At 43.3% G+C, this 26,558-nt stretch overlaps 1 protein-coding gene across 2 annotated transcripts; it reads right to left on the bottom strand.

Annotated features, from left to right (window-relative positions):
- Positions 1-22,912: 22,912 nt before the first annotated feature.
- LOC119324406 lies at positions 22,913-26,284 on the bottom strand. Of its 2 annotated transcripts, none has more exons than XM_037598192.1 (4): positions 25,838-26,284; positions 25,013-25,060; positions 23,298-23,425; positions 22,913-23,147 (listed from the first exon to the last, which is right to left on the bottom strand). In XM_037598192.1, exons 1-4 carry the CDS (start codon positions 26,033-26,035, stop codon positions 23,054-23,056), a joined length of 468 nt encoding a protein of 155 aa, XP_037454089.1. In that variant the 5' UTR covers positions 26,036-26,284; the 3' UTR covers positions 22,913-23,053. The 2 variants fall into 2 exon arrangements, with proteins under 2 accessions (XP_037454089.1, XP_037454091.1); XM_037598194.1 differs by having other exon boundaries at positions 22,913-23,152; positions 25,838-26,283.
- Between the last annotated feature and the right edge of the window lie 274 nt (positions 26,285-26,558).

Here is a 26,558-nt window from a genome sequence, read left to right as displayed (position 1 = left end):
TAATAAAACACGCCATGACCAAGTTTAGCGACGCGTTGGCCGCCTAGAAAAATTGAGTGAAAGCAAAGATCAACGACGGGGAACCCTACTCCGAGATTGTAAAGGATAATTCGACAATCACGGAAGAGCAGTTTCAAATATTCAAGGAGGCTTGCGAGGCCAAAGCTGCCAAAAAAAAGTCTAAGTACATGAAGGGGCTTCAAAAGAGGAACATTGGGAGCCACCACCTTGGAAGCCGTGGTTACAGCGGAAAGAGGTCCAAATGGGCCAAGGAGGACGCGGAAGCCGCGAGTCTGGGCATCCCAGACCCCTTGGCGGATTTCACCGTCCCGCAGGAGCGTGACGTCCTGAGGGCCCGACACCATTGGGACCCAGTGAAGAAGGTTTACGAGACAACACCGGTCATTACGGAGTTCATGAGACTGCTGGTAATTTTAGTTTCTGATCAATTCGACTGCACACGTTAGTCATATTTGTAAACGATCCTTGTGCCTTTTGCAGAGAGAGCAGCACCGGATTGCGGCCGAAAGCGACTTGCCGTCTGAGGCATTGGCGAGGCCCAAGTGGGACACTCCATTCAACCGAGCGTTGAACATATTAAAACAACAACCGGTGGATACTCGACCGTCATATGGACGCGTGCACGGTATCGGAGATGGCGCCACGTGGAAGAAGTACTACCGTGAGACCACAGAGGAGATAAAGGAAAGACGGAGGTTAACTGAAGAAAGCATCGACAAGAAGGTTGAGATTGCGGTTGAGAAGAAATCATCTCAGACAGTCGCAACAGCGGTAGCTGCCGCAAAACAGGCGATTGCAGATATATCTACTTCCTTGGTGACGGGCGTTTACACTTGGACAAGGCAAAATCCAGAAAAAATGCAGAGGACTTTCCCCTTGCTTACTTCTTGGGAGCACCTACTCAAGCACCGGCTCCCGTACCTGCTCCCGCACCGGCTACCGCACCTGCTCCTGCACCGGCTCCCACACCGGCTCCCACACCGGACGTGCTCGGTGGTGCCTCCTCTTTGGCTGAGCTCGACGCCCTCACGGTATCTGTCACACCGGCCCCCTTCAATATAAATGTATAATCTCCCGTTTTCATTGCCTTTCGGATGTCTCACGTCGCAGACTTTTCTTTGCAGGCCGAAGAAACCCCATGCACCATATTGTACACCATCGGTGAATAGAAGGTGGACGTGGGGAAGGGGACGATAATGGAGCCGAAGGAACCATTGTTCCATAGCCGGTCGATCCCCCCGAACGTCTTCAAGGTTTCCGTGGCCAGTGTCAAACCGGGCCACGAGAATTTGCCTCCTCTAATACTAGTGGGGGATGACGACGAGACCCCGCGGCGGCTTGGTGATTGTTGCAATGGGTGGGTCCTGTTGTGGCCAAAGAGTCTGCTTCGTCTGGAGGTGGCTGGGAGCACACCCACGAGCACGCAGCCTCAGCAAGATATGAACATCAACACCCCACCTACCCAATTAGCGTCGGGTGTCGGGTTGGGTGATAGCGGACGGGGTAAGCAGGTGGCTCCATTAGTCGCTGATGACATCACCATGGATGAGGATGACGATGGTGCTGAACAGTATGTCTATACTGGCGCCTCCTCAGGGTTTGAGCGTCATGAGTCGGTGCCTGAATTACCGTCTCAACGTATTACTGACGACCATCCGGTAGTAAAGAAGTCTAGGAAGAGAGCGAGGAAAGGCAAAAAAGCTGATTCTATGATCCAGCCGCCTCAGCAGCCTCGGCTTCAGGACTGTGTAGATATCCCCGATGCGGATAAATGGCATATCCCCAGTCAACCAATCCTACCTGAAACAGCGCTACGGGCCAGATTCGGTGATCTAAGGAGACTTCATGACGATGTGCTGCGGGTAGAGAAAGGCCTCATCGCCTCGAAAGATCCAGGATACCCACTCTACGTGGTTAATGTTCCGCGGCAAATGTCGTACGTCGACAGCTTCCCTGCGGATAAGTTCTTCCTCCGATTCGATTACATATTCGACATGTTTCACGTGAAGAAGCTGGATTTTACGTTTGTCCGCCTTTATGCCTTGCACATGAACTACATCATTGGGGTTGAGCAGATACATCATATCTGTGTCGCTGACCTGCACTACATGCACGAGGGCTTCTTGGGAGTCTGTGCAGAGCAGCGTGAATACGCGAGGGATTACATCGTCAGTTTCATGCTCGCCAATAAGGACAAGGAGGCGATTCTCGTGCCTTATCATCCCGTGTAAGTCATCCGCGCTGCTATCCTTCCTTCGATTTCAATAATTCATTTGCACGGTGGAGGCTAATTAATTTGAGGTGTACTTATTTTGCTCAGCGGCGGGCGCGCCGTCCTCATCATCCTCTACCCCCGATTCTCCCATGCTCTTTACTTGGACTCATCGAAGAACATTCACAAAAAGGATTACACCCACATCAAAGATGTTCTCGACAATGCTATGTTTTACTACAAGCAAGGGGTGGAGAGGTTAGGGACAAGAAGAGAAGGGGCGACAGGGCCACCTTCAGCCATCAGACCGACTTCTGTTGCATCCAGCAACCGAACGATTCTCTTAATGATGGATTCTGTGTCCTACACCACATGCTGGAGTACATACAGGATCACGAGAACCTTCACATGGCACCTAGATCTGGCGATGCCTATATTCTGCAATGGGCAAAGGACATAGGAGATATCGAGGATCATCGACTTCGAGCTGAGTTCTATAACATCCAGCGCGGACTTGCCCAAATCATTATGAATGAGGTCGTCGGAAAAACAGGGATGTTCCATGCAGAAGGACAAATGTCGCGGGAAGACGTCCGAACATGGATAGCCTCTCAGCGTCTCGACATGAAGCCTTTCACTAAGCTCGATGACTATCTCCCTGACATGGATGGATGGCACGACATGATGGAGTGATTGTCGATATATGACAATGTGTCCGTTTAGTCCATACTTTCTTTTATGACAAAACTTTGAGTTATGCACGGTAAAACTTTATTTGTGATGTAATTAAACCATCCTCCTCCTCGACTAGCAAAAATCACTCTAGTTAGGTCATTTTGGGTACGATGAAATTTGTTATTTATGCTTATGATATGTTGTTTCTATTTTTGCCAAGTCTGTCTCTTTCTGTTGCTCAATTATATCTGTTGCATATCATCGACTCATGTAACGATGCAGGTGCATAGATCATAGATGGCGAAGAAGTGCTACGCCAGGAGTATATATACGACAAGTGGCCGGAGTGTCAGGCCCAGGTGTACCGGTTTTCGGTTTCCGAGCGACACGCAGTACTTAGTTTAGGTTCACGCTAATGCGAGAGAGGGATACGAACTCATGTACTCAAAGTGATAGCTATTCTCGCGTATATCATTGTTTAGATGGATGACGATGTATTTGCAAGTAATCGAGACTTGTATCGCTATTTTCGAGATTGATGACGAGAGACCACTTTGTGTTGGATGATGATTATGATGATGACATGATTTGATGAGACTAATTGTATGTATATGCTATGATTACATTTGTATGTGGATGATATGCTAAAGATTATTGTATAAAGCCTATTCAAATACAAAACAAATAAAAAACAAATATGCAGGAAAAAAAACTAATAAAACTAGTAGTAGCGAGGGGGGGGGAATTTAGCAGTAGCGCCGACTTACCAGTAGCGCTTCCCGCTAAACAGCGATGCAGATATTATCAGTAGCGCCCTTTTCTAAAGAGCGCTACAACTATTCATCTGTAGCAGTAGCGTGGGTCAACAGGCGCTACTGCTGTATGTTAGCTATAGCGCCTTATTAGTAGCGCTGGTACCCGCGCTACTGAGAGGGCCAAAACCCGCGTTGCTGCTAGGCTTTTCCCTAGTAGTGACACCACAATGGACGACAAGCTTCAAGGATGTGATCTCTTCGTGATGATACACTTGAACTTGCACACCTCGGCCTAACCCCACAAAGAACTCCACGTAGACCATTGGTTAGTGCACAAAGTATAATGGACAATACTTACCATACCATGGGATCATTTGATCCCTCTTTGTACTTCTTCTATGCTTTGTGTGTTGATCAACTTGATTCACTCTTTGACTTAGTCTTGATCAACCTCTCACATGACCAATCTTTAGATAATTCCTTGAATAGCACCTTGGTCATCACATAAACTCCTTGAAACCAACACATGGACTTCAAGAAAATCCTATGGACAAAACCTTCAATTATAACTCAAGGCAACCATTAGTCTGTAGAGATTGTCATCAATTACCAAAACCAAACATGGGGCACCACATGTTCTTTCAGCATCGTTCGGTATCCTGCCAGAACTTGGAGAACTAAGAATTTGTGGGAGGTGATTACTGCTTATGTGATAATGCACAACATGTTCACAGAGGATGAGTGTCCAGATGATATCTATGACCAAGGGTTTGAATTTCAGGGTGACAATGTTGTGCCTGAGCATGAAGAATTGACAACGTTTGCACACTTCACACCGAATTTCATCATCAAATGCGTGATTGGAAAACTCACATTTAACTGCAAGATAATCTGGTTCAGCATATGTGGGCTCACGTTGGTGTAATCAATAGATGTGTCGGCTATTTTTTCTTTCAAATGGATTTGAGACAATTTAAATTTTATTTAGCTTATAAACTATAAGATATAAGTATTTTGTTTGAATTATGTGAACTTGGACCATTTTTATTTTATATGTCACAAAAATAGCTAAATAAAAGGCCGCAGGCCGACCGCGAGGACGAAAATACGTGCGCGCATTGGGCGCACTGCGGACCCAAACACAAAAGAAGGGGGATACACTGACCCAAACGAATAAAAAACAGATAAAATGAGCGTCTGTTTGGGTCGACATGTAAGAGTTGCTCTTACTGCTGAACCGCTCTAGCTTTTGGACCTTCTTAATGAGCCAAAAGGGGCTGGTCAATGATCGTCATTTAATTCTAATATAGAGGCATGGCGGCCAGATATTTGCTTCTAGCCAGCAGCCAGCTAACCTGTTCCTCATCAGATCTAACAAAGCTTGGTAGGTTCGAGTTTGCCCTTTTATAAGAGGCGAATTTGGTTGCCGCCGAGCAGAAACCTTATATGAAACTGTAAAATTTTGAAAACGGGTTTCATGCAAGAAATGAACGAGAGACAGTAGAGAAGATCATTCATACATACATATAAACGAGATGATCGTTCATACATACATATAGTTCATCCGCAGCGGAGGACATCACCGGCCCACCCTAACCCTAAACTGGCCAAATTGGGTGGTGACGTTGTAGAGATGGTGGCGATCACTCATCGTCGGTGTCGGAGGTGTGTGCTAGTTGTGAGCTGCATTGGGATTTCCTCGAAGAGTAGCGAATGATGCAGTACATTAGAGATAAGTATTTCCCTCAGTTATGAAACCAAGGTTATCAATCCAGTAGGAGAACCAAGCAACACTATGGAAACAACACCTGCACACAAAAAACAAAATCTTGCAACCCAATGCGTAGAGGGGTTGTCAACCCCTCAACGGTATTAAGAAAGATTAAATTGTATGGGTTTTGATAAATAGATCTAACAAAAGTATAAAATTAAATAAATAAAATAAGATTACAGCAAGATATTTTTGGTTTTAATATATGATAGAAAATAGACCCTGGGTCATAGTTTTCACTAGAGGCTTCTCTCGAGAAAATAGCATACGGTGGGTAAACAAATTACTGTTGGGCAATTGATAGAAAAGCAAATAATTATGATGATATCCAAGGCAATGATCATGTATATAGGCATCATGTCCAAGATTAGTAGACCGACTCCTGTCTGCATCTACTACTATTACTCCACAAATTGACCGCTATCCAGCATGCATCTAGTGTATTAAGTTCATGAAAGAACAGAGTAATACCTTAAGCAAGATGACATGATGTAGACAAGATAAACTCATGTATGAATAAACCCCATGTTTTTGCCCTTAACAACAACGATACATACGTGTCATGCCTCTTTCTGTTATTGAAATTGAGCACCGCAAGATCGAACCCATCATAAAGCACCTCTTCCCATGGCAAGAGAAATCAATCTAGTTGGCCAAACTAAACCAATAAACCAGAGAAGAAATACGAGGCTATAAAAATCATACATAAACGAGTTTAGAGAAAACTCAAACAATATTCATGGATAGATATGATCATAAACTCACAATTCATCGGATCTGAACAAACACAATGCAAAAAGTCATTATGTCAAATAGATCTCCAAGAACATCAAGGAGAACATTGTATTGAAGATCAAAAAGATAGAATAAGCCATCTAGCTACTGACTACGGACCCGTAGGTATGTTGTAAACTACTCACGCATCATCGGAGGGGCAGCAAGGATAACGAAGAACCCCTATGTGATCGTTCCCCCTGGTAGAGTGCCAGAAAAGGCCTCTAGATTGGATCTCGGGGTTCTGGAACTTGCGGCAGCGGAAAAAGTATTTTGTCAACTCCCCTAGGGTTTTTGGGATTTTAGAGTATTTATAGAGGCAAAGGTAGGTCAAAGCGGTGCCCGTGGGCCCCACTACCCAGGGCACACCAGGGGCGCGCCCTGGTGCCTATTAGGTTCCACGATCCTCTTCTCGTGGCCTACAGAAGATTATAGGGTCTCTTATCACAAGAAAAAAATCTCCAAAAAGTTTCGTGGCATTTGGACTTCGTTTGATATTTATATTTTGCATAGTAAAAAATAAGCAAAAAACAAGAACTCACACTGGGCACTAAGTTAATAGGTTAGTCCCAAAATATTATATAAAGTTGTTTGTAAATGTATATAAACATCCAAGATTGATAATATAATAGCATGGAACAATAAAAAAATTATAGAGACATTGGAGACGTATCAGTGAGGTCGATGTACATGGCGTCCAGCGCTTCAGCTTCGCGGCGCCATGCCTCCTCCTTCTCCTCGAACTCCCATGCCTTGGCGAGGCCTTGCTCAAGCCGGACGTCGTTCACCTCCTCCTCCTGGCGGCAGCGCTGCGCCACCTCCTCCTCCCGCGTACTGCGCGCGTGGATGGCTGCCTCCATGGCATCCGCCTCCACCGAGGGTGGGGGTGGGGAAGAAACCCTCCGGCCTGACAACGCCACCGCCCCACGCTCCAGCTCCTCCTCCAGCTCCTTCACCGGGCGGAGCAGCGGGACCTCCCCCGGCACCCTTTTCACCGGTGTGAGTGGTGTACGGGACCTCGAACCCCGGCGAAGCTGCCCGCGATGGAGGAGCTGCCCATGCTGGAGGACAGTTGTGCTTGCATGCGGTCGTACTGCTCTGTCTTGCTGCGGAGGAGCGGTGACGACAACTCTAGGACGCGGTTTGTGTACTTCCGGGTGGCTCGCTTCCTCGCGCCGTCGGCTTGGACGCACCGCTGCCGCTCGGGGTTGTCACGATGAACGGCGCGGCGGCTTGAGCTCCACATCCCGCGCCACATTGTGGACTGCGGCGGCGGATTGGAGTCACCAGCGGCGAGAAATCAAGACGGTAGAGTGGGGATTGCAGTGGCGTGGGGATAGGGTTTGGCCCTGTATACTCGCCGCAAACCCGTAGTTATACTGTGCGGGGTGGGGGGGGTTCCGGGCTACTATAAAATATTTACCGGCCGGGGTGACTATACGGGCTCTGATCTGGGCCAAAAATGGGCCAAACCCGTATAATCGCCGTATTTTTACAGTTCCCGCATTTTGAAGGAGTCTGCTAGAGATGCTCTTATAAGGGCTAGGCTTATAAGGGGTCTACTAGAGATGCTCTAATCATCTCTAGTTAGTCCTAACTGAGAAGGGCAAACCAAGATACTTGCAGAGAAATTCAGCAACGTGGCATCCAAAGGTTGTTGCAAGGTAAAGGAGATCCACACCATCGTCACATGTAATTGGCGATAAGGAGAGATTATGGCGAATTTGATATGTTGTCCAGCAGCTTCACCAAATAAAGAGAGAATGGTTCTACTGTGATAGTGCTACTTCTTGAGCTTGCGCTAATTTTTCCCTTGAAGAGGAAAGGGTGATGCAACAAAGTAGAGATAAGTATTTCCCTCAGTTAAGAACCAAGGTATCAATCCAGTAGTAGGCACAAACAAGTCTCCAATCTATGCACCTGCGCAAACTAACAAACACATGCACACAACGCGAAAAAGGGGTGTTGTCAATCCCTTCACGGTCACTTGCAAGGGTGAGATCTAATAGAGAGATATAAAACAAATAAAAGTAAATAAAACTCAGTGAGGTATTTTTGTGTTTTTGATTTTATAGATATGAAAATATATGATGGAAAATAGACCCCGGGACCATAGGTTTCATCAGAGGCTTCTCTCTCAAAGAAAGCATACGATGGGTAAACAAATTACTGTTGACCAATTGATAGAAAAGCGCAAAGTTATGACGACATCGAAGGTAATGATCATGAATATAGGCATCACGTCTGTGATAAGTAGACCGACTCCTTCCTGCACGTACTACTATTACTCCACTCATCGACCGCTATCTAGCATGCATCTAGAGTATTAAGTTGTAAAAATAGAGTAACACCTTTTAAGCAAGATGACATGATGTAGAGGGATACTCTCATGCAATATGATATAAACCCCATCTTTTTTATCCTTAATGGCAACAATACAATACATGCCTCGCTACCCCTTCTGTCACTGGGTGAGGACACCGTAAGATTTAACCCATCACAAAGCACCTCTCCCATTGCAAGAAAAACCAATCTAGTTGGCCAAACCAAATTGATAGATCGAAGAGAAATACAAAGCTATCAAATCGTGCATATAAGAATTCAGAGAAGACTCAAATAATATTCATAGATAATCTGATCGTAAATCCACAATTCATCGGATCCCGACAAATACACCGCAAAAGAAGATTACATCGAATAGATCTCCAAGAACATCGTGGGGTGATACGTCTCCAATGTATCTATAATTTTCGATTGTTCCATGCTATTATATTATCAACGTTGGATGTTTTACATGCATTAATATGCTATTTTATATTATTTTTGGGATTAACTTATTAACCTAGAGCCCAGTGTTAGTTTCTCTTTTTTCCTTGTTTTTGAGCTTCACAAGAAAGGTATATCAGATGGAATAAAACTTTCATGATGATTTTTCTTGGACTAGAAGACACCCAGGGTACTTGGAGTCATGGTCAGAAGATCCCCGAGGTGGCTACAAGCCATAGGGCGCGCTATAGGGGGGGTGCCCCTGGGCTTGTGGCCCCCTCTAGGGTCCCATGACCCTGTTCCTTGGCCTATATATTCACATATATTCCCCAAACCCTAGAAGCGTCCACAAAAACACTTTTCCACTGCTGCAGGTCTCTGACCTCATGAGATCCCATCTGGAGGCCTTTTCTGGTACTCTGTTGGAGGGGGATTAGATCATGGAGGGCTTCTACATCAACCTTGCTGCCCTTCCAATGATGCGTGAGTAGTTTACCTCCGACCCACGGGTCCATAGCTAGTAGCTAGATGGCTTCTTCTCTCTCCATGATGTTCAATATAGTGTTATCCTCAATGCTATTGGAGATCTATTCGATGTAATCTTCTTTTGCGGTGTGTTTGTCGAGATCCGATGAATTGTGGATTTATAATCAGATTATCTATGTATATCATTAGAGTCTTCATTGAATCCTTATATGCATGATTTGATAACTTTGTATTTGTCTTCGATCTATGGATTTGGTTTGGCCAACTAGATTGGTTTATCTTGAAATGGGAGAGGTGCTTTGTGATGGGTTCAATCTTGTGGTGTCCTCACCCAGTGACAGAAGGGGTAGCGAGGCATGTATTGTATTGTTGCCATTAAGGATAACAAGATGGGGTTTATATCATATTGCATGAGTTTATCCCTCTACATCATGTCATTTTGCTTAAGGCGTTACTATATTTTTAACTTAATACTCTATATGCATGCTGGATAGCGGTCGATGAGTGGAGTAATAGTAGTAGATGCAGGCTTGAGTCGGTTTACTTGTCATGGACGTGATGCCTATATTCATGTGTTGGGGAACGTAGTAATTTCAAAAAATTTCCTACGCACACGCAAGATCATGATGATGATATAGCAACGAGACGGGAGAGTGTTCGTCCACGTACCCTCGTAGACTGTAAGCGGAAGCGTTAGCACAACGTGGTTGATGTAGTCGTACGTCTTCACGATCCGACCGATCCAAGCACCGAACGTACGGAGCCTCCGAGTTCAGCACACGTTCAGCTCGATGACGATCTCCGGCTCTCCGATTCAGCAAAGGCTCCGGAGATGAGTTCCGTCAGCACGACGGCGTGGTGACGATGATGATGTTCTACCGGCGCAGGGCTTCGCCTAAACTCCGTGACGATATGACCAAGGTGGAATATGGTGGAAGGGGGCACCGCACACGGCTAAGGAACGATCCGTAGATCAACTTGTGTGTCTATGGGGTGCCCCTGCCCCCGTATATAAAGGAGGGAGGGAGGAGGGGGCCGGCCTAAGGGGAGGCGCGCCCTAGGAGGGGGAAACCTACTCCAAGTAGGTTTCCCCTCTCCTTTTCCTAATCCAAGAAGGAGGGGGGAGGAAGGAGTAGGAGAGGTGGAAGGCAAGGGGGGCGCCGCCCCCCCTTTCCTTGTCCTATTCGGACTCAAGGGGAGGAGGTGCACCACTTGCCCTGGCCGGCCCCTCTCTTTCTCCAATAGGGCCCATCAAGGCCCATTACTTCCCGGGGGGGTTCCGGTAACCCTCTCGTACTCCGGTTTTCTCTGAAAACTCCCGGAACCTTTCCGGTGTCCGAATATAGTCGTCCAATATATCAATCTTTATGTCTCGACCATTTCGAGACTCCTCGTCATGTCCGTGATCACATCTGGGACTCCGAACAAACTTCGGTACATCAAAACTTATACACTCATAATAAAACTGTCATCGAAACGTTAAGCGTGCGGACCCTATGGGTTCGAGAACTATGTAGACATGACCTAAAACCATTCTCGGTCAATAACCAATAGCGGGACCTGGATGCCCATATTGGTTCCTACATATTCTACGAAGATCTTTATCGGTCAAACCGCATAACAACATACGTTGTTCCCTTTGTCATCGGTATGTTACTTGCCCGAGATTCGATCGTCGGTATCCAATACCTAGTTCAATCTCGTTACCGACAACTCTCTTTACTCGTTCTGTAATACGTCATCTCATAACTAACTCATTAGTTATAATGCTTGCAAGGCTTAAGTGATGAGTATTACCGAGAGGGCCCAGAGATACCTCTCCGACAATCGAAGTGACAAAACCTAATCTCGAAATACGCCAACTCAACATGTACCTTCGGAGACACCTGTAGTACTCCTTTATAATCACCCAGTTACGTTGTGACGTTTGGTAGTACCCAAAGTGTTCCTCTGGTAAACGGGAGTTACATAATTCTCATAGTTACAGGAACATGTATAAGTCATGAAGAAAGCAATAGCAGAATACTAAACGATCATGTGCTAAGCTAACGGGATGGGTCATGTCAATCACATCATTCTCCTAATGTTGTGATCCCATTAATCAAATGACAACACATGTCTATGGTTAGGAAACATAACCATCTTTGATTAATGAGCTAGTCAAGTAGAGGCATACTAGTGACTATATGTTTGTCTATGTATTCACACATGTATTATGTTTCCGGTTAATACAATTCTAGCATGAATAATAAACATTTATCATGATATGAGGAAATAAATAATAACTTTATTATTGCCTCTAGGGCATATTTCCTTCAGTCTCCCACTTGCACTAGAGTCAATAATCTAGATTACATAGTAATGATTCTAACACCCATGGAGTCTTGGTGCTGATCATGTTTTGCTTGTGAGAGAGGCTTAGTCAACGGGTCTGCAACATTCAGATCCGTATGTATCTTGCAAATCTCTATGTCTCCCACTTGGACTTGGTCCCGAATGGAATTGAAGCGTCTCTTGATGTGCTTGGTCCTCTTGTGAAATCTGGATTCCTTTGCCAAGGCAATTGCACCAGTATTGTCACAGAAGATCTTCATTGGTCCCGATGCACTAGGTATGACACCTAGATCGGAAATGAACTCCTTCATCCAGACTCCTTCATTCGCTGCTTCAGAAGCAGCTATGTACTCCGCTTCACATGTAGATCCCGCCATGACACTTTGTTTAGAACTGCACCAACTTACAGCTCCACCGTTTAATATAAACACGTATCCGGTTTGCGATTTAGAATCGTCCGGATCTGTGTCAAAGCTTGTATTGACGTAACCTTTTACGACTAGCTCTTTGTCACCTCCATATACGAGAAACATATCCTTAGTCCTTTTCAGGTATTTCAGGATGTTCTCGACCGCTGTCCAGTGATCCACTCCTGGATTACTTTGGTACCTTCCTGCCAAGCTTATTGCTAATCATACGTCAGGTCTGGTACACAACATTGCATACATGATAGAGCCTATGGCTGAAGCATAGGGAACATCTTTCATTTTCTCTCTATCTTCTGCTGTGGTCGGGTATTGAGTTTGACTCAACTTCACACCTTGTAGCACAGACAAGAATCCTTTCTTTGCCTGATCCATTTTGAACTTCTTCAAAATTTTGTCAAGGTAAATGCTTTGTGAAAGTCCTATTAAGCGTCTTGATCTATCTCTATAGATCTTGATGCCCAATATATAAACAGCTTCACCGAGGTCTTTCATTAAAAAACTTTTATTCAAGTATCCCTTTATGCTATCCAGAAAATCTATATCATTTCCAATTAGCAATATGTCATCTACATATAAAATTAGAAATGCTACAGAGCTCCCACTCACTTTCTTGTAAATACAGGCTTCTCCAAAAGTCTGTATAAAACCATATGCCTTGATCACACTATCAAAGCATTTATTCCAACTCCGAGATGCTTGCACCAGTCCATAAATGGAACGCTGGAGCTTGCACACTTTGTTAGCACCTTTTGGATCAACAAAACCTTCCGGCTGCATCATATACAACTCTTCTTCTAGAAATCGATTCAAGAATGCTGTCTTGACATCCATTTGCCAAATTTCATAATCATGAAATGCAGCAACGGCTAACATGATTCGGACAGACTTAAGCATCGCTACGGGTGAGAAAGTCTCATTGTAGTCAACCCCTTGAACTTGTCGAAAACCTTTCGCAACAAGTCGAGCTTTATAGACAGTAACATTACCATCAGCGTCAGTCTTCTTCTTAAAAATCCATTTATTTTCAATAGCTTGCCGATCATCGGGCAAGTCAACCAAAGTCCATACTTTGTTTTCATTCATGGATCCCATCTCAGATTTCATGGCCTCTAGCCATTTTGCGGAATCTGGGCTCATCATCGCTTCCTCATAGTTCGTAGGTTCATCATGGTCAAGTAACATGACTTCCAGAACAGGATTACCGTACCACTCTGGTGTCGATCTTACTCTGGTAGACCTACGAGGTTCTGTAGAAACTTGATCTGAAGTTTCATGATCAATATCATTAGCTTCCTCACTGATTGGTGTAGTTGTCACAGGAACCAGTTCTTGTGATGAACTACTTTCCAATAAAGGAGTAGACACTGTTATCTCATCAAGTTCTACTTTCCTCCCACTCACTTCTTTCGAGAGAAACTCCTTCTCTAGAAAGGATCCGAATTTAGCAACGAAAATCTTGCCCTCAGATCTGTGATAGAAGGTGTACCCAATAGTCTCCTTTGGGTATCCTATGAAGACACATTTTTCCGATTTGGGTTCGAGCTTATCTGGTTGAAGTTTCTTCACATAAGCATCGCAGCCCCAAACTTTAAGAAACGACAACTTTGGTTTCTTGCCAAACCACAGTTCATAAGGCGTCGTCTCAACGGATTTTGATGGTGCCCTATTTAACGTGAATGCGGCCGTCTCTAAAGCATAACCCCAAAACGATAGCGGTAAATCAGTAAGAGACATCATAGATCGTACCATATCAAGTAAAGTATGATTACGACGTTCGGACACACCATTTCGTTGTGGTGTTCCAGGTGGCGTGAGTTGCGAGACTATCCCGCATTGTTTCAAGTGTAGACCAAACTCGTAACTCAAATATTCTCCTCCACGATCAGATTGTAGAAACTTTATTTTCTTGTTACGATGATTTTCCACTTCACTCTGAAATTCTTTGAACTTTTCAAATGTTTCAGACTTGTGTTTCATTAAGTAGATATACCCATATCTGCTTAGATCATCTGTGAAGGTGAGAAAATAACGATATCCGCCACGAGCCTCAATATTCATTGGACCACATACATCTGTATGTATGATTTCCAACAAATCTGTTGCTCTCTCCATAGTACCGGAGAATGGCGTTTTAGTCATCTTGCCCATAAGGCATGGTTCGCAAGTACCAAGTGATTCATAATCAAGTGATTCCAAAAGCCCATCAGTATGGAGTTTCTTCATGCGCTTTACACCGATATGACCTAAACGGCAGTGCCACAAATAAGTTGCACTATCATTATCAACTCTGCATCTTTTGGTTTCAACTCTATGAATATGTGTATCACTACTATCGAGATTCAATAAAAATAGACCACTCTTCAAGGGTGCATGACCATAAAAGATATTACTCATATAAATAGAACAACCATTATTCTCTGATTTAAATGAATAATCGTCTCGCATCAAACAAGATCCAGATATAATGTTCATGCTCAACGCTGGCACCAAATAACAATTATTTAGGTCTAATACTAATCCCGATGGTAGATGTAGAGGTAGCGTGCCGACCGCGATCACATCGACTTTGGAACCATTTCCCACGCGCATCGTCACCTCGTCCTTAGCTAATCTTCGGTTAATCCGTAGTCCCTGTATCGAGTTGCAAATATTAGCAATAGAACCAGTATCAAATACCCAGGTGCTACTGCGAGCATTAGTAAGGTACACATCAATAACATGTATATCACATATACCTTTGTTCACTTTGCCATCCTTCTTATCCGCCAAATACTTGGGGCAGTTCCGCTTCCAGTGTCCAGTCTGCTTGCAGTAGAAGCACTCAGTTTCAGGCTTAGGTCCAGACTTGGGTTTCTTCTCTTGAGCAGCAACTTGCTTGCCGTTCTTTTTGAAGTTCCCTTCTTCTTCCCTTTGCCCTTCTTCTTGAAACTAGTGGTCTTGTTAACCATCAACACTTGATGCTCCTTCTTGATTTCTACCTCTGCGGCTTTCAGCATCGCAAAGAGCTCGAGAATAGTCTTGTTCATCCCTTGCATATTGTAGTTCATTACGAAGCTCTTGTAGCTTGGTGGCAGTGATTGGAGAATTCTGTCAATGACACTATCATCAGGAAGATTAACTCCCAGTTGAATCAAGTGATTATTATACCCCAGACATTTTGAGTATGTGTTCACTGACAGAACTATTCTCCTCCATCTTGCAGCTATAGAACTTATTGGAGACTTCATATCTCTCAATCCGGGCATTTGCTTGAAATATTAACTTCAACTCCTGGAACATCTCTTATGCTCCATGACGTTCAAAACGTCGTTGAAGGCCCGGTTCTAAGCCGTAAAGCATGGCACACTGAACTATAGAGTAGTCATCAGCTTTGCTCTGCCAGACATTCTTAACATCGTCAGTTGCATCAGCAGCAGGCCTGGCACCCAGCGGTGCTTCCAGGACGTAACTTTTCTGTGCAGCAATGAGGATAATCCTCAGGTTACGGACCCAGTCTGTGTAATTGCTACCATCATCTTTCAACTTTGCTTTCTCAAGGAACGCATTAAAATTCAACGGAACAACAGCACGAGCCATCTATCTACAAACAAACATAGACAAGCAAGATACTATCAGGTACTAAGTTCATGATAAATTTAAGTTCAATTAATCATATTACTTAAGAACTCCCACTTAGACAGACATCTCTCTAGTCATCTAAGTGATCACGTGATCCAAATACAACCAAACCATGTCCGATCATCACGTGAGATGGAGTAGTTTTAATGGTGAACATCACTATGTTGATCATATCTACTATATGATTCACGCTCGACCTTTCGGTCTTCGTGTTCCGAGGCCATATCTATATATGCTAGGCTCGTCAAGTATAACCTGAGTATTCCGCGTATACAACTGTTTTGCACCCGTTGTATTTGAACGTAGAGCCTATCACACCCGATCATCACGTGGTGTCTCAGCACGAAGAACTTTCGCAACGGTGCATACTCAGGGAGAACACTTCTTGATAATTAGTGAGAGATCATCTTAAAATGCTACCGTCAATCAAAGCAAGATAAGATGCATAAAGGATAAACATCACATGCAATCAATATAAGTGATATGATATGGCCATCATCATCTTGTGCTTGGGATCTCCATCTTCGAAGCACCGTCATGATCACCATCGTCACCGGCGGGACACCTTGATCTCCATCGTAGCGTCGTTGTCGTTACGCCATCTATTGCTTCTACGACTATCGCTACCGCTTAGTGATAAAGTAAAGCAATTACAGGGCGTTTGCATTTCATACAATAAAGAGACAACCATATGGCTCCTGCCAGTTGCCGATAGCTTCGGTTACAAAACATGATCATCTCATACAATAAAATATAGCATCACGTCTTGACCATATCACATCACAACATGCCCTGCAAAAACAAGTTAGACGTCCTCTACTTTGTTGTTGCAAATTTTTACGTGGCTGCTACGGGCTTAGCAAGAACCGTTCTCACCTACGCATCAAAACCACAACGATAGTTTGTCAAATAGACTCCGTTTTAACCTTCGCAAGGACCGGGCGTAGCCACACTCGGTTCAACTAAAGTTGGAGAAACTGACACCCGCCAGCCACCTGTGTGCAAAGCACGTCAGTAGAACCAGTCTCGCGTAAGCGTACGCGTAATGTCGGTCCAGGCCGCTTCATCCAACAATACCGCTGAACCAAAGTATGACATGCTGGTAGGCAGTATGACTTATATCGTCCACAACTCACTTGTGTTCTACTCGTGCATATAACATCAACGCATAAAACCTAGGCTCGGATGCCACTGTTGGGGAACGTAGTAATTTCAAAAAAATTCCTACGCACACGCAAGATCATGATGATGATATAGCAACGAGAGGGGAGAGTGTTCATCCACGTACCCTCGTAGACCATAAGCGGAAGCGTTAGCACAACGTGGTTGATGTAGTCGTACGTCTTCACGATCCGACTAATCCAAGCACCGAACGTACGGAGCCTCCGAGTTCAGCACACATTCAGCTCGATGACGATCTCCGGCCCTCCGATTCAGCAAAGGCTCCGGAGATGAGTTCCGTCAGCACGAGGCGTGGTGACGATGATGATGTTCTACCGGTGCAGGGCTTCGCCTAAACTCCGCGACGATATGACCGAGGTGGAATATGGTGGAAGGGGGCACCGCACACGGCTAAGGAACGATCCGTAGATCAACTTGTGTGTCTATGGGGTGCCCCCGCCCCCGTATATAAAGGAGGGAGGGAGGAGGGGGCCGGCCTAAGGGGAGGCGCGCCCTAGGAGGGGGAAACCTACTCCAAGTACGTTTCCCCCCTCCTTTTCCTAATCCAAGAAGGAGGGGGAAGGAAGGAGTAGGAGAGGGGGAAGGCAAGGGCCCCCCCCTTTCCTTGTCCTATTCGGATTCAAGGGGAGGGGGCGCGCCACTTGCCCTGGCCGGCCCCTCTCTTTCTCCAATAGGGCCCATCAAGGCCCATTACTTCCCGGGGGGTTCCGGTAACCCTCCGGTACTCCGGTTTTCTCCGAAAACTCCCGGAACCTTTCCGGTGTCCGAATATAGTCGTCCAATATATCAATCTTTATGTCTCGACCATTTCGAGACTCCTCGTCATGTCCGTGATCACATCCGGGACTCCGAACAAACTTCGGTACATCAAAACTTATAAACTCATAATAAAACTGTCATCGAAACATTAAGCGTGCGGACCTACGGGTTCGAGAACTATGTAGACATGACCTAAAACCATTCTCGGTCAATAACCAATAGCGGGACCTGGATGCCCATATTGGTTCCTACATATTCTACGAAGATCTTTATCGGTCAAACCGCATAACAACATACGTTGTTCCCTTTGTCATCGGTATGTTACTTGCCCGAGAAACGATCGTCGGTATCCAATACCTAGTTCAGTCTCGTTACCGGCAAGTCTCTTTACTCGTTCTGTAATACGTCATCTCATAACTAACTCATTAGTTATAATGCTTGCAAGGCTTAAGTGATGAATATTACCGAGAGGGCCCAGAGATACCTCTCCAACAATCGGAATGACAAAACCTAATCTCGAAATACGCCAACTCAACATGTACCTTTGGAGACACATGTAGTACTCCTTTACAATCACCCAGTTACGTTGTGATGTTTGGTAGTACCCAAAGTGTTCCTCTGGTAAACGGGAGTTGCATAATTCTCATAGTTACAGGAACATGTATAAGTCATGAAGAAAGCAATAGCAGAATACTAAACGATCATGTGCTAAGCTAACGGGATGGGTCATGTCAATCACATCATTCTCCTAATGTTGTGATCCCATTAATCAAATGACAACACATGTCTATGGTTAGGAAACATAACCATCTTTGATTAATGAACTAGTCAAGTAGAGGCATACTAGTGACTATATGTTTGTCTATGTATTCACACATGTATTATGTTTCCGGTTAATACAATTCTAGCATGAATAATAAACATTTATCATGATATGAGGAAATAAATAATAACTTTATTATTGCCTCTAGGGCATATTTCCTTCATCATGATCATTGCCTTAGATATTACCATAACTTTGCGCTTTTCTATTAATTGCTCGACAATAATTTGTTTACCCACCGTATGCTTTCTTCGAGAGAGAAGCCTCTAGTGAACACTATGGCCCCCGGGTCTATTTTCCATCATATTTATTCAGATCTATATAATCAAAATTACAAAAATACCTCGCCGAGTTTTATTTACTTTTATTTGGTTTATTATCTCTCTATTAGATATCACTCTTGTTCGTGACCGTGAAGGAATTGACAACCCCTTTTTCTCATTGTGTGCAAGTATTTGTTAGTTTGTGCAGGTGCATATATTAGAGACTTGCTTGTGCCTCCTACTGTATTGATACCTTAGTTCTCAACGGAGGGAAATACTTATCTCTACTTTGCTGCATCACCCTTTCCTCTTCAAGGAAAAAATCAATGCAAGCTCACACTACAAGAAATATGTCAACTTATGACCTTTTGTCAGTGACCCTGGAAGAAATGGTCGTAAATCTATGACCATTTGAGACCAATTGGTCATAAGCTGTTTAGAGGGCTCCAAACCCTAAACTATAACAACCATTTTGGTTAGAAAGTTCATAATTTCCTTGCACGAAATGGTCGTAAAGCAGACAACACTGGTCTGCTACCTTATTTCTAGTTGATCACGACCAATATAGATGGTCATAACCTTGTAAATTGTGGTAGATTGCTATGACTAGGTGCAACCTCATCAGTTTTGCCTATGTGTCATGTCCAAGTGTCAAGTTTTGCCCTAGGTTGTGAAGCAACCAATATTTCTGTTATTCCCAAAATTCCCAAAAAATTCTCATAAATTATTTGGGTCATATCTTTGGCAAATATGTCAAAAACCTTCCTTGCCTAGTTCAAAAATAATTCAACAATATTCATTTTCCTGTTCTGTTCAGAACGGCACTTTGTGAAGGAAGTGCTATTTATATATTCTTGATAGCCCTCAAAACTTTTGGGCACTCTTTCCTATCCAAATCTTTGCCTCATGACAAAATTCAGCTCCATTTTCCCAGTAAATCTTCCTCGGCAAATTTCCAAAAAATGTGTCCACCTAGAAGCTTTGTGAAGGAAGTACTAGCTATGCATATCCTAATGAGTTGAATTTTTGCCACATCTTCTATATGCCCATATCATAGCTGTCCACAAAATTTTAGCCCCATCTAACAATCCATGAGATATCACTATCCAATCTTTGTTTCTGGTAATATTATTAGTTTGTGAAGCAACTATATTTTACATTGCTTTATAATTTCTGAAAATTTACCAGGACATGACCCTCCCATGAAATATCCCTCCACCAAATTTTAGCCCATTTAATTTAACCATTTTCCCTCAATATTTTCCCAATTTTCTGTTCAGTGGAGAGCATTGTGAAAGAAGTACCATTTTATACATCCAAATGACATGAAATTTATACGCTTCCTTCATATGCCCAAATTATCACCCTCCTCCAAATTGCAGCTCAATAAAATCATCTACATGAGCCCAGGTTCAATTTTTATTTTATGGCCAGATTGGCGCATTGCAAAGCAAGTGTTATCTAGACCCCTCCTATTATCCTCAAACTTTTGGGCACTCTTCCATACCCAAATCATTGCCACATGATAATATTTAGCTCCATTTTCCTAGTAAATCTTCCTCAAAAAATTTCCAAAGTTTCTCTCCAGAGAGAACCTTTGTGAAGTAAGTACTAGCTAGGCTTATCCAAATAATCTTATATTTTTCCAAATCTTCCATATGCACAAATAATCACTCTCCACAAAATTTGAGCTATATTAAACAAACGACGTGAGATCATTATCCAATCTTTTATTCTTGTCATATTTTCATTTTGTGAAGCAACTGTATTATATATTGCTTCATTATTTCAGAAAATTTACCAAGGCATGACCATACCTATTTAGCTTACCTACACCAAATTTGAGCTCATTTCATTTATCCAATTTCTCTCACTAATTTTCCCAAAGTTTTGTCCAAAGAAGAGCATTGTGAAGGAGGTACCACTTTGGCATGTCCAAATGGTATCAATTTTCTAAAGTGATTTACTATGCCCAAATAACCATCCTCCACCAAATTCCAGCTCAATCCATTCATTATTTTGAGCGCAGCTTCAACATTCATATTTTTGTCTAGTGTGGTACTTTGCAAAGCATGTACCACCTAGGCTCCTCCATTTGAGCTGGAAATTCGTGAAGACAGTCTTCCTAGTACATGATCATTCTCAGTAAAAACTCACGCCCATTGGCCATGTGCATTTCCCGTACCGCTAATCAAACACTTGGTTGCTAATTCATGTTTGAGCATAATTCAGTCTCCTTGTGAGAATCTTATGTTGTCATTTTCTTCCTAGCACCTACTTGGGGAGTGCCCAACCCAGTAGACATCCCTAGGCCGCCGAGAACGCATGGCAATGCCACGGTCACGCGGTGACGATGCGGCGGCCATGCGAGTTTACACGCTCTGGAGTTGGGGCCCTCGACCACCGTCCAAATCTCGATGTATCACCACAAAGCCATGTATTTTTGATTAAATAAATACTTATGTAACTATAAATGATTTTTGGAAAAAATCAAGAACAAACTATAAGGCAACTGTAGTTCAAATTTGACCCATTTCCTGCTAAATCGATGGAAATTTGTCTTTTCATGGTCAAAACTTTTGACAACCAACTATTTTGTCAATTGTGCATTACATATGGCCTAATATTTTAGAAAATTGATATGGTCCAATTTTACAACAAATATATGGTAGGTCCTTCACAAAAAACCTCATTTTGGGCACTCAAAAAATGGAAAATATATTTTTCATCCAAAGAAAATGAAAACTTCCTTAGACAACATTGTTTGCCATTCCAATATGCACCCTTGTGCATGATATGAGATCATTTGAACAAACTATGCCATGAATGCTACCATAAGATTGATCATTTGGCTTCACAGCCATGAATCTCCACACATGATAGCTCATTTCTGAGAACACTTTTTAAAAATAATTACCGTTTTACAAGTTTATTATTTTTCCTGGTAACTTGGCCACATATAATTACTCAATGCGAAGGTTTTCCATTTTTTTTTAATTTTTCATGCCCATTTCAAAATGCGGTCAAAACGACGGGCATGATTGTTCCTAGTTAGTGGTTGAATCTTGGAATTTTTTTGATGTTTCTCTAATGAAATAGATACTTATGTACCTAGAAATGATTTTTGTAAAAAATAAAGAGCAAACTATAAGGTAGCTGCAGTTCAAATTTGACCCGCTTCCTCCTGAATCGGTGAAAATTTGTCTTTTTAACGAGAGGTGGATAAAAGCTTTTGAGACCCAACCATTTGGTCAATTGTTCATTAAATATGGCCTAGTATATTATAAAAGTGATTTGGTACAATTTTGCAACAAATATATGGTAGGTCCTTCACAAAAACCCATTTTGGGCACTCGAAAGATGGAAATGAAATTTTTGTCCAAAGAAAATGAAAAATTCCTTAGGCAACATTGTTTGCCATTCCAAGATGCACGCTTGTGCACAATATTAGATCATCTGAACAAACTATGCCATGAATATGGCCATAAGATCGATCATTTGGCTCAAAAGCCATGAATCTTCACACATGATAGCTAATTTTTGAGCATTATTTTAAGGAATTGATGTATTACAAGTTTATTATTTTTCCTGGTAACTTGGTCACATATAATGACACAATGTGAAGGTTTTCCAATTTTTTGATTTGTTTTTGAATTTTTCACGCCCATTTGAAAATGCGGTCAAATATACGGGCAAGACCATTCCTAGCTAGTTGTTGAATCTTGGAAAACTTTTAGTGTTCATATGATTAAATAGATACTTATGTACCTATAAATGATTTTTAGAAACAAATAAAGAGCAAACTATAAGGCAGCTGTAGTTCAAATATGACCCGCTTCCAATTGGATTGGTGGAAATTTGTCTTTTTCGTGAGAGATGGATTAAAGCTTTTGACACCCAACCATTTGGTCAATTGTACATTAAACATGGCCTAATATTTTAGAAAAATAATTTGGTCCAATTTTGCAACAAATATATGGTAGGTCCTTCACAAAAAAACTCATTTTGGGCACTCGAAAAATGGAAAATGAATTTTTCATCAAAAGAAAATGAAAAATTTCCATAGGCAACATTGTTTGCCATTCGAAGATTATAGTACCATAGGACAAATCCATCAATCCATGAGGCAAAATATGAGTGAATCCAAAGAGAGGCAGAAAGGAATACCTATTTGATCCAGAGGGGCTCATGAGCATGGCCATCTTTTGTAATAGGTTGGCCCTAACGCACCCTGGATCAGACGCTCTGGGAGCTTGTAGCTTGTCCTAGTCATACTGCAGCTATCCTAAGTAACAGGAAAAATCAAAGCAACAGTTTAGAATTGGTGTTAACGAACAGACACTGTATATCAATAGCATATTAAGCACCAATTTTCTCGGATGCAAGGAGAAGAGGAGCAAAACGACAGAGAAGTGGGACATTTGTCATACCTATAGATGATGTTCGCAGCCAAGGAAGATACATGGGGCCAGCCTTGCATGTGTGCTTGCTTCGTCGGTGCATGCATCACCGTAGCAGCCAAGCAAGTAGGCATCATCAACATCTCCTCACCACTTTCCTGGGAACAAAGAAAGAGTCAAAACGAAATATATTGGACCATAATATGACACCAGAATGCAGATCAGCAACTGTAAATCAAAAAGTATATCCACAACACCATAAAATAGTCTGAGACCCAAGTGCTATTTGAGTATATCGCATGTAGTTTATTTTCATGAAGCGTTGTTATGCACAATAAATCTAGAAATAGGAGGAGGATGGCTTATCAACAAACTGAAATTAGAAATGAAACTTTATAATGCTCAAGTTTCAGCTAATAGAGATTACGGAATTTTAGATGGGACAAATTGTTCTAGTTGCACTTATCACAGATAGAAGAGTTTATAGTGAAGAAACATTTACAATCAAAGACACAGCCTGGAACATATCAATTTCGAGGTGCAGTTTGTAGACAATCGAACATCTCAGGTTGTATACTACTCATGATAATTCCACTGATCTATAGAGTCAAGGGATGCAACTTGTCAATAGCATTTGAGGGGTAGAAGCTAATCTACAATGGCAATAGAACTAACATTCAAAGCATCATTATTGATTTCAAAAGAGCAAGCATGATATTGCATCCAAATGAGTAGGTAGCTCTCCAAATGAGTTATGATGCATCAATGAGCTCCAACAAGACCCTACGGCTCATTTGTTCAAACTATTGATCTCATGGATAGCCAACACATGCACTGCTCATGCATGTATGCATTGTAAATTTGTAATTGTAGCAGAATCTGGAGAGACGTGCAGAGTAAGAGTGGTGCTCTGTTGCTATGTAAAATAAAGCAGAGGATGCTACTAAAGCAACAACACACATGGGCAAAAACAACTGCGGCTGGGCTAGCGAGCCGCCCGAGCTAACCAAGTATAGGTAAACTTGGCTCGGACCGAACTCTGCTCGAAGATGAGAATGAAACATTCATCAATGAAGCCAAAAGATGTGAAACAAACATCATTCAGCACCACAATCAGCTTTATGTTGCAAACAAGCTAGTTTTATCCTTGAAGAATGTCGCATGAATGAATGTATTTGATATTATCCTATACTATTACTGGAGATTAATAAAATATGCATGCCATGCCTCATGCAAAAGACCTAAACTGAACAAACCTGACTTATAAACTTGTGCATCCTATCATTTTAGTTTAACTTCACTGCCTAGCTGTAGATCAGTGGCTGCTAGAGGAAAGAAGACTCTGGACGCATTTGGCGCGTGCGACATATAACAATATAAGACCATCAGGTTAAATGAATAAGCATCAGGATTGCTTAATCAAATTTGTTCATATCAAGTTCATGAAACTCAACAACGGCTAACGGCTAACTCCAGTGATGTTGGGCTATCACATCAATACATTTTGCAAAGATACGATCATCTAGGCTCTACTGATGTGTAACTTGTGCGTGATAGCATGATTTGTACTAGAACTTCCTAACTACGGAACTACAGAAATTCGGTAACTTATAAACCTTTCAGGTACGAGCAGTTTTTTAATGATATGAGCAGGACGTCAATAGTTATTGGGGCTATCTAACTATTAAGTATATGAAGAAAGGAGAAACCAAATATGAGCATGGGTAAAGTGGATAAGAAATTACATCATCCAACAACAATCTGTAGCAGTAATCACCAGAGTCAAACGGAATCTGCATAACAAGAGTGAAGAACGTTAATTTATAGGTTATACAAAATAATTGGATGCATATAAACTAGTGCAAAAGTAGAGCCATCCAAAAAAGTAACATAGTTCAAGGTTTTCCAGGCATACACAAATTTTCTTTGAGCGATACTGGACATAAAAATGAAGAATACATCTACACATAGGACAAACCATGAGCAAACGTTGATATGTAACCTGTCTACTCAGTTGGTGCCAATTTAGATGTAGCTAACCAACACTAACTTGAGCGAGAACTGGCGGTATGTGCGGAAACAACAAAACATTTCAAAACCTGCTTGTTTCCCCCAATTGTGCATCAAGGAACCAAGCCTATGCCCTGAATTCGTCTTGCGGAAGCAACTAGCGGCAATGAATCGAAGGGACTGGACTGGATTTTTAGCACAGAGCTGCGCCTTCCATGGAGCATACATAACCCACACCCCGCAACATCGCCCCAACAATCTAGCTACTCTAGCAAGATCCCGACCGGGAGATCAGGCGACGCCGAACAGACATCCGCCAGCCCGCGAATCTCAGGAGGGCAAGCTCTACCAGACCCGACGGCTCAGCCTAACCCTAGATAGAGCTCCCTCCCGTTGTCGCGCCGTGATCCGGCGGGAAGGGACGGACGAATCCCGCACCTCCAGATCCTAAGCCCCCGGAGCCATCCAGGGGCGGGACCGGCAGCGAGACGTCCCGAGTGGATGGGAAGGTAGGAAGAGGAGGCAGGATCAGTGGAGGGTGGGGAGAGGGGGTGATGTACATGTTGGTGGAGGCGCCGCGGTTGCAGCAGAGGAGCGAGAAGAGGCAGGCGATGAAGCCGGCGAGGAAGAAGATGGCGGAGGTCACCAGGAATCCCATCGGCGTCGTCGGATTGCAGGGTTGCTCGCCGGATCAGAGCAGTTGACGTCCTGGTATTCCTCACCTTCGTCCCCGGCGGGCGCTTGGCGACCATGTCCATCTTCTTCTCGTACTTAGTGACGGGACAATGGATAGCCTCACGATCCCAGCCCGTACGGCCGGTGTGGGTGGACGGTGGGAGACGATGTGGTGGGGTGGATGGCGGGAGAGCGATGCGGTGGGAGCACGTCGGCAGGAGCCGCCGTCTTCGATCTGGATTGGGAAGAGGAAGGGAGAGAGGTGACGGCGCGTGGAAGGACAAAGGGGATCAAGCGAGGAGACTCGCCACGGGCTACTAGGGTTTGGGTCGGGTTGCTGAGAGGTGAGTGCTTGCCGTTGGATCTGTTGTGTGTGGATGGCTCAGATCAGCCATACTGGGATGATCCGTGAGAAGAATCCCGGTTGGTTCAGAACATCTGCGCTTTAAAATAGTTTCTAAGTGCTGAAAATAGGGGGATTTTGTGAAGCAGCTATCAGAAATATGTCAACTTATAGTTTGCTCGCACGCGCGCATCAACTTTTATGTGGAGCGCCGTGCATCAAAGCACAAGTTTCGTTAAATTGGTTTACATGATAGTGATGCT

The sequence above is a fragment of the Triticum dicoccoides genome, chromosome 6B (assembly GCF_002162155.2).
Source record: "Triticum dicoccoides isolate Atlit2015 ecotype Zavitan chromosome 6B, WEW_v2.0, whole genome shotgun sequence".
Lineage (NCBI taxonomy): Eukaryota > Viridiplantae > Streptophyta > Magnoliopsida > Poales > Poaceae > Triticum > Triticum dicoccoides.
Note: the sequence above shows the minus strand (reverse complement) of the source record. Positions and strands in the feature narration are given on the sequence as shown.